Here is a 14,594-nt window from a genome sequence, read left to right on the forward strand (position 1 = left end):
TATTTGAACTAAACGCGTTTTAAACCATAAAACTGATCAATAGTTGTTTAGCAACACAGCGCTTAGGAGTCCGCGCACACTATTTCCATGGCAACGCCAAATGGGACGTGCGATAAGTTCAGAATGATTTTAGTAACCGTGATCAGGCCTGATTGTGTTAGACCATAAATCTAATTTGAACATGGACTGCACACTTCTTACTATTAATAAAGCACCTGTAAAAGAAATGACTGAGCTAAGGTTGAAGAAATGTAAATATCCTGATACTATGAATCCATTATTAAAGCAATACACAAGAGATACGTTTTTAATCTTTATTGACCAAAGTCATGACCGACCCAAACTCACTTCATAACATGATAAAAATACCTAGGTCCAAAATGATGTACTTTGATTCTGCAATGTATGATTCAAATGAAGGTGCAAGTTATGTGGGTAAAAGAACCACATCCATGCTCACAGCATCTGATCATAGGTCAAAGTTGAAGCGAAATTCTTCGTGTGATGGTCGTAAAACGAAACTCTCATTTTCTCCTTCCACAGGCTCAACAGAAAGTCCACAAGTACCCCGTGGGTTTTCCGCAATGGCAGTTGTCTGTCTACTTGATGAAGCACGGTAGCAGAACACAGGTTTGTGGGAGGGTTCTGACACAGCAGTGACCCTTGCTGAAGTCATTGCTATGGAAACAGAGGACAACAGGCTAATCACCTTTGTATTTAATCAAGAGATAAAAACAGAAGAAAACAGTATGTGTAATTGAAGTAAAATGATCAATGTTTACAATGTGATGCCACATTGTTCTGGAATCATTTAGAATATGTAATCTATATATGTAAATATATGCAAGTATGTAAATAAATATTAAATTAATTAATTTGTACATGTGCACCTAATTTCTAAACTATATCAAGGGCAATATGTCTATTTACTTTTAAGTAAATATTCTCTGTAACTGTAGAACATAATAGAAACTCACAATAAAACCTTGGCCTGTGTAAATGTATCCTGCCTTCCTGAGAGCACAAACACACGCATCACCTGAGTGTATGAGCTTGAATTGTCTGTCCCTCTCCGCTTCCATCTTCCTTCTGTAATCTCCGGATACAGCTCTCATCACCTGCCTCTTTTTCACTACGGGAGCTCTGGAGCTATGCAGGGTCTTCAAAGCACGAATGGCCTCCTCTCCTTGTCATACAAACACACATGCAATTCCACGGGTTGCTCAAAGAAACAGTGGTTCAACGGTATATACATGTGGCTCTGCAGGTAAACGACAGTGGCCTGACTGCATGGGTGTGCTCACTTTGCTTGTTTGATGATTTTTGAGTTCTCAGTCCCAGCTCCAGCTGCTCAATGCACCAATCCAGTTCTCTGCTCAACTGCTGCTCCGGAGTCTGTAACACCCACATCACACCCACACAAACTTAAACAAAGGACAAACTGAGTAACAGTATGAAAGCAGATTTGAGGCAAGCATATGTGCTCACTAACCAGTTCTGTGCTCTCTTCTTTTGGAGCTTCCTCCGTTGCTTTATTCATGGTTTTCTGTGGTTTGTCCTCTGCTCCTTCCTCCTTCTTCTTCTTCTTCTTCTTCTTTTTCCCAGTTTTAGTGTTTGAAGTGTCTGGGATTGGCTCTGTGCTTTGAGTTGTTGCCGCTTCTGTATTTTCTGCTTCCATGGCCTCGACTTGCAGCTCGCTACTGTGTGTTGTCCCTTCTGTTCCTGTAGGAATTTGGAAGTTGAAGGTGAAACCTGAAGTTGAATCTGACCCCGTGCCCTCAGTAGACTGGGCTTTCTCGGGAGCCATGGTGTTGTGGGTCCCAGAGGGTATGGACTCCAAGAGAAAGTTAAAGGCGAAGGACTCATCACTACGTTTCCATTTAAATTCACCTGAAGCTGTGCTGCCGTTTGACTGCATGCCTATTACAAACACACACAAATTCGCAGTCAAAAGATGGGATGCCCAAAATCCAGAGACAAAAAACAGGATGAGCTAATCTCGCTCAAAGATTAGAATGTTATCGGTCCCAACGTCATAGTCCGCGTTTACTTTTCAGTCATGTTAGTGGAATTACCCAGGTCTTGAAGTGCAGTATTTGTTATTCGATTGACATCCACGACTGCGAAAAGCAAGAATACCAAACCTACCGAAAAATGGATTATATTTAACAGTAAGATATATTTTTTGTAAACTTTGTTTGGCGAGCGTCTTGAGGATATCGCTTCTTTAAATGTGTTTAACCGGAATATTTACATTAATTGAAACTCGATAAGATGATAAATTAGACACTCTGTGTCTACAAAATAATCAGAAGTAAAATTATAGTGCACTGTATCGAAAAGTACAACAAATATCCAAGAAATACTGGCTCATGCTTGCCGTGGCGCGTACAAGTATCACTCTCCGGCTAGGAAATTTTTCTTATCCAAAGGTTCCGACGTTGTTTTTTTTTTTTTTTTTTTTTTTTTTACAATTGTAGTGTTGACATACACGATACAGGACATCGACGCCAAATGGCAACACCAAAGAAACGTAATCTCTAAATATATTATATTTTGTCTACAATTTGGAATTGATGGGTTAATTTTCGAGTGCTGGCAAAGCAACTATGTGACCCAGTGACACAATGCACTAGATAGGATATTAGACAACTAAGGTGGTAGAAAACATTTTCTCGTCTAACTCAAAGTGTAAATGGATCGCATGAATATACTTATGTCTAGTGCTGCAGAATGAAGTCCACAGAGCCATAACAATTTTAAAAATGAAGTATTATCAGATCAAAGGTCCGTTCCGACCAATGCGAGGCGACATGGGCGGGGAGTCCCGGTACGAATATCCCTGGTGGTATAAATAGGGTGAAGGCAGAATCACCGTCATCGACGCTCCTTGTTTTGGGTTGACGGACTAATAAAAGTTGAACATGTAAGTTACACTTTACAAACACAAAAATTAGGCGCTGGGTACAAATTTCGAGGGGTCCGCGAGAGGTTAATGTTCCCGTTGGATGTTTTTTTTAATTTGAAGTCTGATTTGCCGTCATGGAAAAGCCGCGTAATCGTTACTGTGAATGGAGCTCAGTTTTGGCATGCGAACCTGGTGGAAACCAGCTATCGCTAGCTAGGTTAGCTATGTTTGAAGCCGATTTTCGTTGGTGCCAATGTGTTTATATTTGACTGCGACCAAGGTAGGCGGGCTTTTTTTCCATCTGTAGGCGTTATATGTCTGATTTATAGTATATGTTTGTTTTTGTTTACCGGTTATGCGTGTTCCTGTTGGCGCACTTCATTTTTGACCTAAACAAAGAAGAGGCTGTAATTGTTGTGAGAGGACGCCATGTTGGTTACAAATGTATCAGGACGATGAAGGCGAAACGTGGGTGTAGAGTGTCGCGTAATGGTGGCGGGGTCCATTTGTTGCTCGGACTTCTTTTCTTTATAAAACCTACGGGTATGACTTCCATTTCGTTAATGGAAATAACTGCTAGTTATCAGTGGGTGGCCTTTGCGAGAAAGACTGGCCGCACAGTTAAAAACTTAACCCCCCGCCAGTACTTCGTGCCGACCCTGGCATCGATTTCTCAGACGTAACTGGTTCAAGTCGGTTTGTTTGGTTTTTTGTTTTGTTTGTTTGGTTTTTTTACCACACGTCAGCATGTCTTGCTCTTGTAAATAAGGCTTGTGTTCAGAGGGCTTTTCTAAAGGAAATGGGGCAGCCGTTTCTCTTGGCGCCCTACCACCGTTGTCATGGTTTTTGGTTAGTGACTCTTGGCTGGAGTTGAGGCTGGTGGGCCGTTAGTGCGTTTAACTCGACTGGTAAGGCTAACGGTATTAACGAACTGGGTCGACAACGAGTTCTTACAACTTTCCTTTTTGTGTAGCTGAGCGGACTCTCCTGAGTTACAATGGCACGTACCAAGCAAACTGCGCGTAAGTCCACCGGTGGAAAAGCCCCGAGGAAGCAACTGGCTACTAAAGCCGCCCGGAAGAGCGCGCCCTCCACCGGCGGAGTAAAGAAACCTCACAGATATCGGTAAGAATTGCAGTGCTTTGGAGTTATTCAGTGCATTGTGCAATTACGGTTTAATTTGTACGTTTTTCCTAACTTTGGTCCACCCGTGTGCTCTAGTCCTGGTACTGTGGCGCTTCGTGAGATCCGTCGGTATCAGAAATCCACAGAGTTACTTATTCGCAAATTGCCCTTTCAACGCCTGGTGAGGGAAATTGCCCAGGACTTCAAAACGGACCTGCGCTTCCAGAGTGCTGCCATTGGTGCACTGCAGGTTGGTAAAGAGGGAACAATTGGTGGCTGAGGATTCACTGTCTTGAAGGGAGGGCCTTGGTGAAATGTACCTGAGTTTCTATACTGTGGATTCTGGGTAACTGTTAAGCTGTCTTTGCACACAATAAAAATACCAAGATCTTTGATGGGAGGCTTATGATCACTGCTAGTTTTAAGGTTTAAAGGGGGTAGACTATCAGAAGTGACTATTCAGCTTCTGTCATCAGTGAACCTAGTTGGCTTATTGACTGAGGGAAGTGGTCTCTCAGGATCTGAGAGTGGGAGAACTGTCCAAGTGACCCATTTTATAGTCAGCAAAAAATTGACTGGGGCTTGCCTTAAGTAACTTGTGTTGGTATGCTGTACATGGTCACACTGGGCTTCCTTGGTGAATGCAAATGTAAAGTGTTTCCCATCTAAGCCAGGGTGTATACCAGACTGGTTGTACAACTGATCTGTTTCTCTTCTGCAGGAAGCTAGTGAGGCCTACCTGGTGGGCCTCTTTGAGGACACCAACCTGTGCGCCATCCACGCGAAGCGCGTCACCATCATGCCCAAGGACATCCAGTTGGCTCGGCGAATTCGTGGGGAGCGTGCTTAGATGGCTCAGCTCATCCTATTTAATCCACCTTTTTTGGGGGCGGGGGCGGGGGGGGCGGCTTGGGGATGGGTTCTTATATTCAACTACAAATGCTTGTTGTAGTTTTAAGATTACTTTTTTGTATATTTTTTGTAGTTGCGGTAGGGGAGGGGAATCTTGTGGTTCTTCAGCATGTCAGTAGGGGGTGGTGTCTGAACATTCCAGGAGCTCCTCTCAGGGTTTTAAAGTTTGTATTTTAGACTTTGGTATACCTCTGCCCATGCACTCTAGCCTGCATGCTACATGGTCATTAGGTCATGACTTATTTGTATCATTCTCTTTCTCCTCCATTGTGGCCATTTGGTTGTAAATAAACTTTCCACTACCTCACAGTATTTGCATGGTGAACATGTATACTCAGGATGTTGCCTACATTTAAGTGTTCGGCTCCACTAAACATGCAACAGTTTAAATGGTTGTTTGATTTGTGATGGGACCTTGCCATATCATTAAGGTGCAGAGTTCAATTCCCTGTGAGAATAGATGTACAGCTAGAGCTACAGCGATTAAATGTAATGTATAAAGGGATGAGCTTCCTTCCAGACTGCTGGACATCAGCATCATTGTACCTTTGCCTGAAGTAGCATATTTTAAATGGTCTTTGCAGCATGGTATTTGTGCTACTTGGTCCCCCACCACTACCCACTCTTCTGTACAGAAGTCATTTAATGGGACATGCCTAGTTCATGGCACACAATCCTTGTAACTCCTTCACACCCAGCAAGAGTTTAACCCAATTTCAGATTATATACAGCATTTCACAGTACAGTTAACATAACTAAGTTGGTGTCATCCTGCTTAGAGATGAGCACTAGCTGTCAGTTCAGATGTCACTGACAGGGTAAGTTATGAAAAGGACTTCAACAGCAAGACAACCTCGACATCATTGTAATGAAAACTGCAGCAGTGACAAGTCATTTTGAGCCAGTCTCAGGGTCATTTGTGGATACCACCGTGTCCTCATCTGCCCGCTCTGCTTCCATCTGTGGCACCAACCCATGTAAGTATTCATGAAGTGGTTTTGCAAGAGCCTGGTCAATCTCTGTGTCCTTCCGGAAAGCACACCAGAGAAGCAAGGAGATGGAGAGTATACTAAACGGCAAAACTCTCCACCAGGGCTGCTGGTGGGCACTGCCCATCGAGCTTGCTACTTTCCAGGTGTGGTGGCTGGCTTTGCTCGTGGAGAACTTGATGGGCTGGGACTGTTCATCGGCAGCGTCACCTGTAGACTTCTGGCACTTTGAAGTGATGGACACTGTACATGGCCTACAACGTTGACGGTTGGGGAGAGAGAAAATCTTAAGATTTGACACGTTAAAACTGCTGATGGGACAGTGTAGTATTTGGGTTTATGGATTATCTCTCTAACATACCTGAGTAAAGAAAAAAAAAATGATCAAATGGCTCGCTGATGAATAGTGATGTAACAAAGTCAGAGCTACTGGCCGCTCATGACCGTAAAAAATAATGAACCAAATTTGAATTTCGCCAGCTGTGTTCCTTAAAGAATCGTTTGCACTGAGCAGTCTCAAAAACAAATAGCTATCCACAAGATAGAAATTAGAAGGGAAATTTAGAAAGCTAGCTTTAGCTAGCTACCAAATCAAACTCTCTTTAAAGGTTCAGATAAAGTAGTAGCCATGTTATCCTCGCAACAGATTCGTTATCACAATCATATTGCAATAGCATACTCACGCCAGAGTAAGCGGCCCAAATCCCCCGGAACGTGCTGAATATTGAGTAATATTAGAGTATATCCTACGTCCTATCGATAACATCTTGAGCCCTCCAAGATTTTCAGGTCACAAAGCACATTGTGTACGACTCTGCTTTATGTCCGATAGGAGCCGCTGCTAAATTGCTCTAAAGCTCCGCTTTGACATTCACATATTAAAATTCATACACTGAATTTTCCAAGTGATTCTTTGTGCTTTTCTTTTTACAGAAATTCGCTTTAATTACCCCGGGTTTATCGTGATAACAATTATAATATAACATAAAACTGCAAGTACCGTAATTTCCATTTAAATAATATTTCGAGTTCGTGTGTAACCGTAAAAACATTCCGACGTGTGTGTTCTATGCGGCGTGTGAAAAACTTTGTAAGTCGCTCCGCAAATTTCCCTCCCTCATGTTATATTGATAAATGTACTTATTGAAGTATGGCTTTTGATTTTAATGGTCCAGGTACATGTATTGTTCTAAAACAGAGGCACGTTAGTTAGCTAGCTAGCTAATGATTGTAGGTATCTAGCGCGCTAACGTAACCTTTTAGCTAGCTGGTTAACCTAACTAACTAGTTAGCTATATGATAGTTAAACATCCTTCGATCGAGTCTGCTTCAAATATATTCTTCCTTTTAGTCTTAAATTAAAATGTAATGCCATATGGTTAGCTATAGCTTCCACCGATATCACTCAAAATGAATTTTGTTAGTGGCCTATATTCTATATTATTTCCGACCGCGATGTCGCAGTAGTGGTAACCCACGGCATAGCGCCGTGGAAGACATTTTTAACAATTTGGTTTAATATTTTGTGTGCGAACGCTCTTAGGTAAACTCGCACTGAACCTGTTTCTCTTACCTGTGTGAATGGGAAACGTCCATGCATATCTAGACTGTTGCTAGTGCTGGCGATAAGGTTATGACCTGAGTTGTGCCTACTGTGTGCAGAAAGCATTGCTGTTAACATTGCAAAGGGTTAGTAAACCAAAACTATAACCAACGTGGCAGTCAAAAAAGGGGCTGTGTGACCCAGGACCTAAAAGACTACGTGAACATGAAGAGGAAGAAGACAGCACACAAGGTGTGTGAGTACACTCGTGGTAGCTGGTACCTAGAGGGACATACTGTGTCATTCTCTCTTTCTGTAGTACTACTCAGTCAGGTACTACTACGTGAAGGAAAGCTTTGCAGTTGTTCTTTAACTGTGACTTTGACATCTATGATGCTTTTTAGTTGGTGTTTCCCGTTAACTCATTATCCTTTTTACATTTACTGGACCAAGCTGCTGTGGGAGCATGAGGTCCCCAAATGCCCCTTCATACAGCTGGAAGAAGTTATCTCTTTATTGATTCATTTGGTGACATTTTTTCTGACAGTTGGTGAAGGTGTTTGGGATTACCTCTGTGAACTATGGACCTGGACATAGGCAAACATATGATTTGTATCACAACATATAGGTCTTTGTTTCACAACCAGATGTGTTATTCACTGAAACTCCAGGGGGCTTTAATAACTATTTCATTTGTTCCTCTTTAAGAAAACAAAGGAGACACACCATAGTTCCTCTAAGGGGTGTGTGTGTGTGTGTGTGTGTGTGTGTGTGTGTGTGTGTGTGTGTGTGTGTGTGTGTGTGTGTGTGTTTGTTTTACAGAAGTCCAAGGCAAGTGATGATGCCACAGATGTCAAGAGGAGGAAACCTGGCAACAGAGACAGCAGTGACATAATCGGTGATATGCCCAAGGACAAGGTGTGTGTAGAATTCAGTGTAGTGGCATGGTGCCTTCTAGAGTAGTCTGCCAATCTCCCCTACACTTTCACCTGCTTCCAATAACAGGCCTTTCATGGCTGATTTAGGCTAGATTCTTTTGATTGGTCTCAAAGATCAGCTGGTGGAACCACAGTGAAAGCATAATTTCATACATGTATGAAATTGGTCACACTGCTGGTTTATTAGCCGCAATGCAAAGCAGTGGTGTTATTACATACAGCATAATTCATGGTCTATTATAAATTGGGGTATTGTCAAAAGATGCATAGGCGCAAGCTTTCTTTTTGCCCAAACATAAACATACAGGGATTGGAGAGAATTCGTTTCTAAGATAAGTTTAGTGCCGAACATTTGGTTCCATCGCATAAATGACAAACCTCAAACCCATGACATGCAGTTGTTATTTTTCACTGAAATCTGGGAGCAGTCCCTCATTTCTAAATCCCATTCCTAACAGAAAAGTAGAAAGTGCAAACATATTAGAACAGCAGTGCAAAACCGCTTCTCATATTCCTTAGTTGTCATGTAATCCCTAAAAAAACACCAGTATTTGGTGTTGTCATACACATACTGGAAGATTTGCTGTTATGCAGTACAACTTAAAGAAAACAGTTATGGACAGGAAGTCTCAATCTTTTGTTGGTTAAGTGTTGGAGAAGTTGGTGTCCTTCCTGTGTGTCTGTTGAGGGTGGGGAGGGTGTTGGTCTCAACTCCATCCCTCACACTGCTCACACACATTCTTTCTGGTTTGATTCTGAGCTCACACTTGTCCTCCTGAGCTCACACTATGTGTGAGTGCACACATAGTGTGTGAACTTATCTTGCATGGAGGCGCATGTGGGTCACATGTGGGGGCTGCATGTGGAGGCAGTGAACGTGGTGCTCAAGGAACAGTTTCAGTTTGCGTCTAAAGGTTTGTCCCAGCAGGCCGTAGACCAGAGGGTTTAGGCAGCTGTTGGCGCACGCGGCCAACGTGACCACGTGACCTAAAAGCGGGTACTGCTGCCACAGCGTGCCATTGCGCCGGCGCCGCAGGGGCTCAGCGGTGCCGCTCAGCAGGTGCGTGCTGATGAACACGTTCTCAGGCAGCCAGCATGCGAAGAACACGCCCACTGTGGTCACAATCATGCGCAGTGCTTTGGCCCGGCGCGGACGTTCCGAGCGTAGCAACACTCGCCCAATGAGGCTGTAGCACACGCCCATAACGCAGAATGGCACCGCAAAGCCAAGCGTCACCTCTAGCCACTGCACCTCAGCCATGCCTGCAAAGCAGAAGCCCCGCCCCCAGCCATGACGAGCGTGGGCCGCTGCAAATGGCAGCAGGGTGCAGGCTATAGCCGCTGCCCAGATGGCGGTGCACACCCTGCGGGCCGCCGAGCCGTCCGCATGCATTGCCCTGGGTGAGAGGCCAGTGAGTGCGACACAACGGTCTAGGCTCATCCAGGTGAGAAAGAAGACGCTACTGTACATGTGTACCTGCAGGAAGAGAGCCATGCAGGTGCACAGCAAGGCATTATCGTAGTAATGTGCGCTCAGGTTAAACACCTCGATCAGCGAGTCCAGCACCAGGACCAGGTCGGCCAGCGCCAGGTTAGTGAAGTACACATCTGGGTTGCTGGCACGCTGCCGAGGGTCAGAGTTCACCAGCAGGATCAGGACATTACCCACAAGGCCAAGCGGGAACAGCACGACCATATAGAAGCAGGAAAGGAGAAGGCTAATCACATAAAAGTCAAAGTCTGTTCCGTCAAAGTCTGTCCTGTTAGTGCCCTCTGCTGGCCAGGAGAGGTTGGAGTTGTTCTGGTGGATGGGGCTGGGAGCAAAAGTCAAGGTATTGCCCATCCTCTTCTGCTTTTACTGGATCACTTCTGTGAACAGACAGTGGGGACCCTTTTCTTACCTTGATGCTAAAACAGAAATGCATATTGAAAAAAATCCGCACACAACCCATACAAGATTTATAGAGCTTCTTGCTCTGTCTCGTCCACCACCTCACGCCATTGCCAGGCATTAATGTCATGGTACACTTGTAGTTGAACACAAGCAAGCATTACAACATGTTGTCAGCACACTTCCATATCGGCCATTAGTGAGTGACCACGGAAATCGAATGAAGTTGACAAGTAATGCACACGAGCTTTATAATGTAGACATGCATGAGCGACTTGCCCTTGGGCTGAGCTTTAATTGCTCATTTACCCATTGCCTTAATAATTTAGTGCTGTAGCTGTAAGCATGTAGCTAATGTGTGTGTTACTGAAGCTTGGGAGGAGTCTCACATAAAGACTACTTCTGAAATGTTCCATATTAAAATGACCATTTAAAAGATATTTGGATTACCAGCAGATGTTCACATGCAATGTAATGCTGGTGTTATTGTATTACTGCTTTGTGAGTATTATTATTATTATTATTAATAATAATAATAATGTTGTTATTACACTAGCTGTAACTTTGATTTAGATACAGGTTTCAGTCTGAAGTGTTTTAGGAAGGAAATCCTACCTTTCCATGTGAAGCTCCTCTCCTGTGTGCTGTCAGCCTCAGACTCTCCTCTTGCATATGACTTTAAACCCACATCTGATTTCTCTCGCTACCGTCCTCTCTCTCTCTCTCTCTCTCTCTCTCTCTCTCTCTCTCTCTCTCTCTCTCTCTCTCTGTCTCTCTGCCTCTTTGCCTGTCCGTCACTACTCCTTTACCTCCACATCTCTCGCTTTCTCTCTACCTTCTTTAGTCTCTGTCCCTAAAGTTTATACCAAAATATTATAATATATTGGTCAACTTTGAGTTGACCCTCCAGTGGCAGTCCGTTTTAGTGTGTTTGGGTCTGTGTGTGTGTTTGGTCCTTAGTATGTGTATGTATGTTTGGGCCTGTGTGTGTGTTTTACAGCAGGGCTATGTGCATGGTCACAAACAGCTGGATGCATAGGCTCCTGGAAGTTTTTATTCTAGAAACACAGTTACTCTTATCACCAAGATCTTCTGAAGGACTTTGGGTCCCACCTCACAGGGACACTTTGTTTCTTCCCTCTAATCTGCTTTTTTCAGTCGCATTCTACAGTTACCCGTACTGAGCATTTCTCAGTCAGTGTAGGGTAAACACGCATTCTGCAAAGCATGAAGTAAATGTTCCCTGCATGCTAAATGGCTTTCATGGCATGGGGTTTAAATGATTTTAAGGAGAGATTTGGTTCTATTTCTATATCATCAATCATTTGGACACGTAAGTCACTGAAATGTACTGATAGCAAACCCAGTCATTCTTGGTTACTGTTGCCAGCTCCGCAAAGCTTTTAGGCTTGAGCTGCGGACAGCAGGTGTGCAGAGTGCTGTGTACGATTTTGCAACTACAGGTGTAGCACATTTACCGTCAAACTTTTTAAAAAATTGTTCAAAATTATCATTAAATGTTGTTAGAACTTTTACAGAATATAAATACTAAACAGCTTGCATTTAAAAATTGTTTGAATTGTATTTATCTAATCAATTTTAGAGACGTAACCACTTTCCAAAAAGTATGGTCATAATTCATATCCTGTCCTCTTGGTCCTACCATCCTCTCATAGGGTTATTTGATCATTTTAACATGATCAATTTTGGGACATCTTCCAGCTAACCAGTGACATGTTAAAGTTAACTTGACATCCTGGGTCCAAACAACAGTAGCGTACACTTTCTACATTTAAAACCCCTAAATGTCAGAGTACGTGCAGCCATGCTAGTGAACAGTGATGATTAGCTACCACAAAAATGTGTCCTTTAATAACAAAGATTATCTCTATTAGCCTATATGAATAGGTTGATATTTTATATGTTTGAGAGATGTTTATACAATTTTATTTCATTCACTCTTTTCTTAGCCCTTCGCTGTGGGGTTTGAAGTACCTGACTGCACAATTATATTTTATCATATTTTTAGATAATTTTGGTACAGTGCTGTTTAAATTCACGCAAACGTATGGCTCCATAGGTTTTATATTATGCAACTATTATTTGACTAGTATGGTGGATGGCAACAGTTGCCAAGGTAGGACTGGTTAGCAATGTTTTTTTAAATACTTTATCATTGTGCTGACTCCCGTTGCTCAGTAACAGCAGTGGACACTTTATGCTGCTTCCAATTACTTTCCAATATTAAACACCTAAGCAACAATATTGAATAAATATTAGATGAATATCGAATACATATTAGATGCTTGGGTACTTTTTTGTTTTTCTGTTCAGTTTGCAAAGCTGTTGTATAAAAGTACATTCCATATGTGTTCTGGCATACCATGTGACTGCTGTGATTTGGTCTCAGAGCTGCACTGATGCTAATGACAAAAGTGGACATGCTTATGTAAAGCCTGCAGTTTTTAAATCGTCATATCTCCATTTGTGCTGAAAATATTTTTGGTCTGTGGTCTGTTTTGCTTGTGTGTTTATCTCTCTGTGTCTCATTCAGAGTTCAGAAGAGCTCCCAACTTCAGTAGAAGAAGAGAACCTGAGCCCAGAGGAGAGACGTGTAGCGGACAGGAAGCTGAAGAAGATTCGGCGGAAAGAGGAGAAGAAGAAACGGAGAGAGGAGGGGAAGAATGAGGCAGAGCAGAGCAAGACGAGCTCCGCCCAGACCCAGGCCCTGGAGTATCTCACGTGGTAGAACACCAACCCCCAGCAACACCCACACAATCATATTTGTAGATATATGTAGGTTGGAATTATAATCAGCCCTCTTGTATGTGTGTGTGTGTATGCAGCTGGTCAGAGAAGCGTGAGCAGTGGAAATTTCAGAAGACGAGGCAGGTGTGGTTACTGCAGCACATGTATGACAACACGAAGGTAATAACACCGCCTGGCATTTGCAAACACCTGATTTATAGATATTAAATGGTGAAAGAATTACCAACCTTTTCTCTCTCTCTCTTTCTCGTTTGCACTCTCTCTTTCCCTCCCCTCACCCCTCGTTTTCTCTCTTTCTCTCCCTCCTCTTCCTCCCTGTCCCCTCCTGCTCACACCCGTCTCAGGTGTCCGATGCTCATTTCAAGGTGCTGTTGTCGTATTTGGAGGGTATCCAGGGAGTCGCTCGGGAAACCACTGTGCAGAAAGCAGAGGCGCTCGTCCGTTGCGGGGAGGGGTCTGAGGAGGCTGAGGGCGGGGCTACAGACTACCAGAAGAAGGCGCATAGGGCCAGAGAAGTTGTCCAGATTCTCTCATGATCAAATGAGGGAACCAGAACGACCCGCTTTGCTCTTTCTTTTCATTTACCCCCTCACGTACGGACGGCAGCGTTTGCCAGTGCCGGTCACCAGGACCTCCTCTAACACCTGTAACGGGATGTGGAATTACATGGTGAGCTGAATCAGCCGTGGTTGAAGAGCAAAAACACTCGTGTTCAGGAGGTGCGGCCGAGGGCCACAGACATGCAGAATGTTTCAACGTATGAATATTTCCTGTCAATAAAATGCTTTTATAATAAAGATTTGGTTTGGGGTTTGCATTTCTGTTTTCTGTTTCTAAATGTTGTTTAAGGTAACTAATATTGTCCTAATGTCGTCATTGTACAAAAATAACAGTCATTATTTTACCATTTATTTACTTCCTAATACATATAACAATTATCAGTGGGTTGGTTAATTACCTGTTAGGGATTCTTACTTATCAGGAATCTATGAGCCTTCAACCTTCCGTGTGCTTGATGCTTTCATTTGGAGAATATATCTGAAGAAACCTGGTGTGATATTTTCAAAAGCAATAGTGTGATAGAGACTCACTTGGGAGGGTAAAATGGGTGTGCTGCCAGAGAGCTGGCTCTTCGGTTTGGTGGTTGGAGCTCACATGTTTATCCCCTGTAATAGCTTGGTGTGAGACAAGGTGTGGTTGCTGCCCTCAACCTTTTGTTATGAATTGTGTGTGGTGGTTACAAATTCACAATGCCAAGCATTGGACATTTCATCTCCAGTTCAGTATACTGAAAATAGTACTACACCTGTGACAAAACTGTATATATGAAAAAAAAGTCATATTTATGTCATATATATTATTCATATCCATAAAGGTTAATCAATGCAAAGGTAAATTAATTCATAGAGGAAAATCAATGAAATTTTCGTTTTAGTCAACGCTACTCGCAGTGCTTGCCATGGGAGATTTTCTTCCCTTATATATTTTAGCCACCAAGTGGTGCTGTAAGCTTTTGTCA

General features: G+C 43.0%; 3 protein-coding genes and 1 pseudogene across 7 annotated transcripts; 2 read left to right on the forward strand and 2 right to left on the reverse strand.

The window, feature by feature from the left end:
* Nucleotides 1-300: 300 nt before the first annotated feature.
* On the reverse strand, nt 301-2,677 carry c14h8orf33 (chromosome 14 C8orf33 homolog). 3 transcript variants are annotated; one of them, XM_027024802.3, is made up of 5 exons: nt 2,076-2,491; nt 1,493-1,920; nt 1,305-1,395; nt 1,040-1,186; nt 301-678 (listed from the first exon to the last, which is right to left on the reverse strand). In XM_027024802.3, exons 2-5 carry the CDS (start codon nt 1,916-1,918, stop codon nt 470-472), a joined length of 873 nt encoding a protein of 290 aa, XP_026880603.3. In that variant the 5' UTR covers nt 1,919-1,920; nt 2,076-2,491; the 3' UTR covers nt 301-469. The 3 variants fall into 3 exon arrangements, with proteins under 3 accessions (XP_026880603.3, XP_026880601.3, XP_081552552.1); XM_027024800.3 differs by having other exon boundaries at nt 1,493-2,487; XM_081696426.1 differs by having other exon boundaries at nt 541-678; nt 978-1,186; nt 1,493-2,677.
* Nucleotides 2,678-2,823: 146 nt separating this feature from the next.
* h3f3d (H3 histone, family 3D) lies at nt 2,824-5,252 on the forward strand. Its single transcript, XM_027024806.3, has 4 exons — nt 2,824-2,926; nt 3,882-4,033; nt 4,130-4,283; nt 4,755-5,252. Exons 2-4 carry the CDS (start codon nt 3,906-3,908, stop codon nt 4,881-4,883), a joined length of 411 nt encoding a protein of 136 aa, XP_026880607.1. The 5' UTR covers nt 2,824-2,926; nt 3,882-3,905; the 3' UTR covers nt 4,884-5,252.
* A 1,652-nt stretch (nt 5,253-6,904) lies between these two features.
* On the forward strand, nt 6,905-13,872 carry chlsn (cholesin). The gene is made up of 6 exons (XM_027024803.3): nt 6,905-7,024; nt 7,597-7,729; nt 8,300-8,395; nt 12,861-13,051; nt 13,153-13,234; nt 13,420-13,872. Exons 2-6 carry the CDS (start codon nt 7,703-7,705, stop codon nt 13,609-13,611), a joined length of 588 nt encoding a protein of 195 aa, XP_026880604.2. The 5' UTR covers nt 6,905-7,024; nt 7,597-7,702; the 3' UTR covers nt 13,612-13,872.
* LOC113586578 (G-protein coupled estrogen receptor 1 pseudogene) lies at nt 9,007-11,346 on the reverse strand (annotated as a pseudogene). 2 transcript variants are annotated; one of them, XR_014116933.1, is made up of 2 exons: nt 10,922-11,346; nt 9,007-10,284 (listed from the first exon to the last, which is right to left on the reverse strand). The product of XR_014116933.1 is annotated as a G-protein coupled estrogen receptor 1 pseudogene, transcript variant X2 (transcript). The 2 variants fall into 2 exon arrangements; XR_014116932.1 differs by having other exon boundaries at nt 9,007-10,323.
* Nucleotides 13,873-14,594: the final 722 nt, after the last annotated feature.

The sequence above is a fragment of the Electrophorus electricus genome, chromosome 14 (genome assembly GCF_041902795.1).
Source record: "Electrophorus electricus isolate QZ-2024a chromosome 14, ASM4190279v1, whole genome shotgun sequence".
Taxonomy (NCBI): Eukaryota; Metazoa; Chordata; class Actinopteri; order Gymnotiformes; family Gymnotidae; genus Electrophorus; species Electrophorus electricus.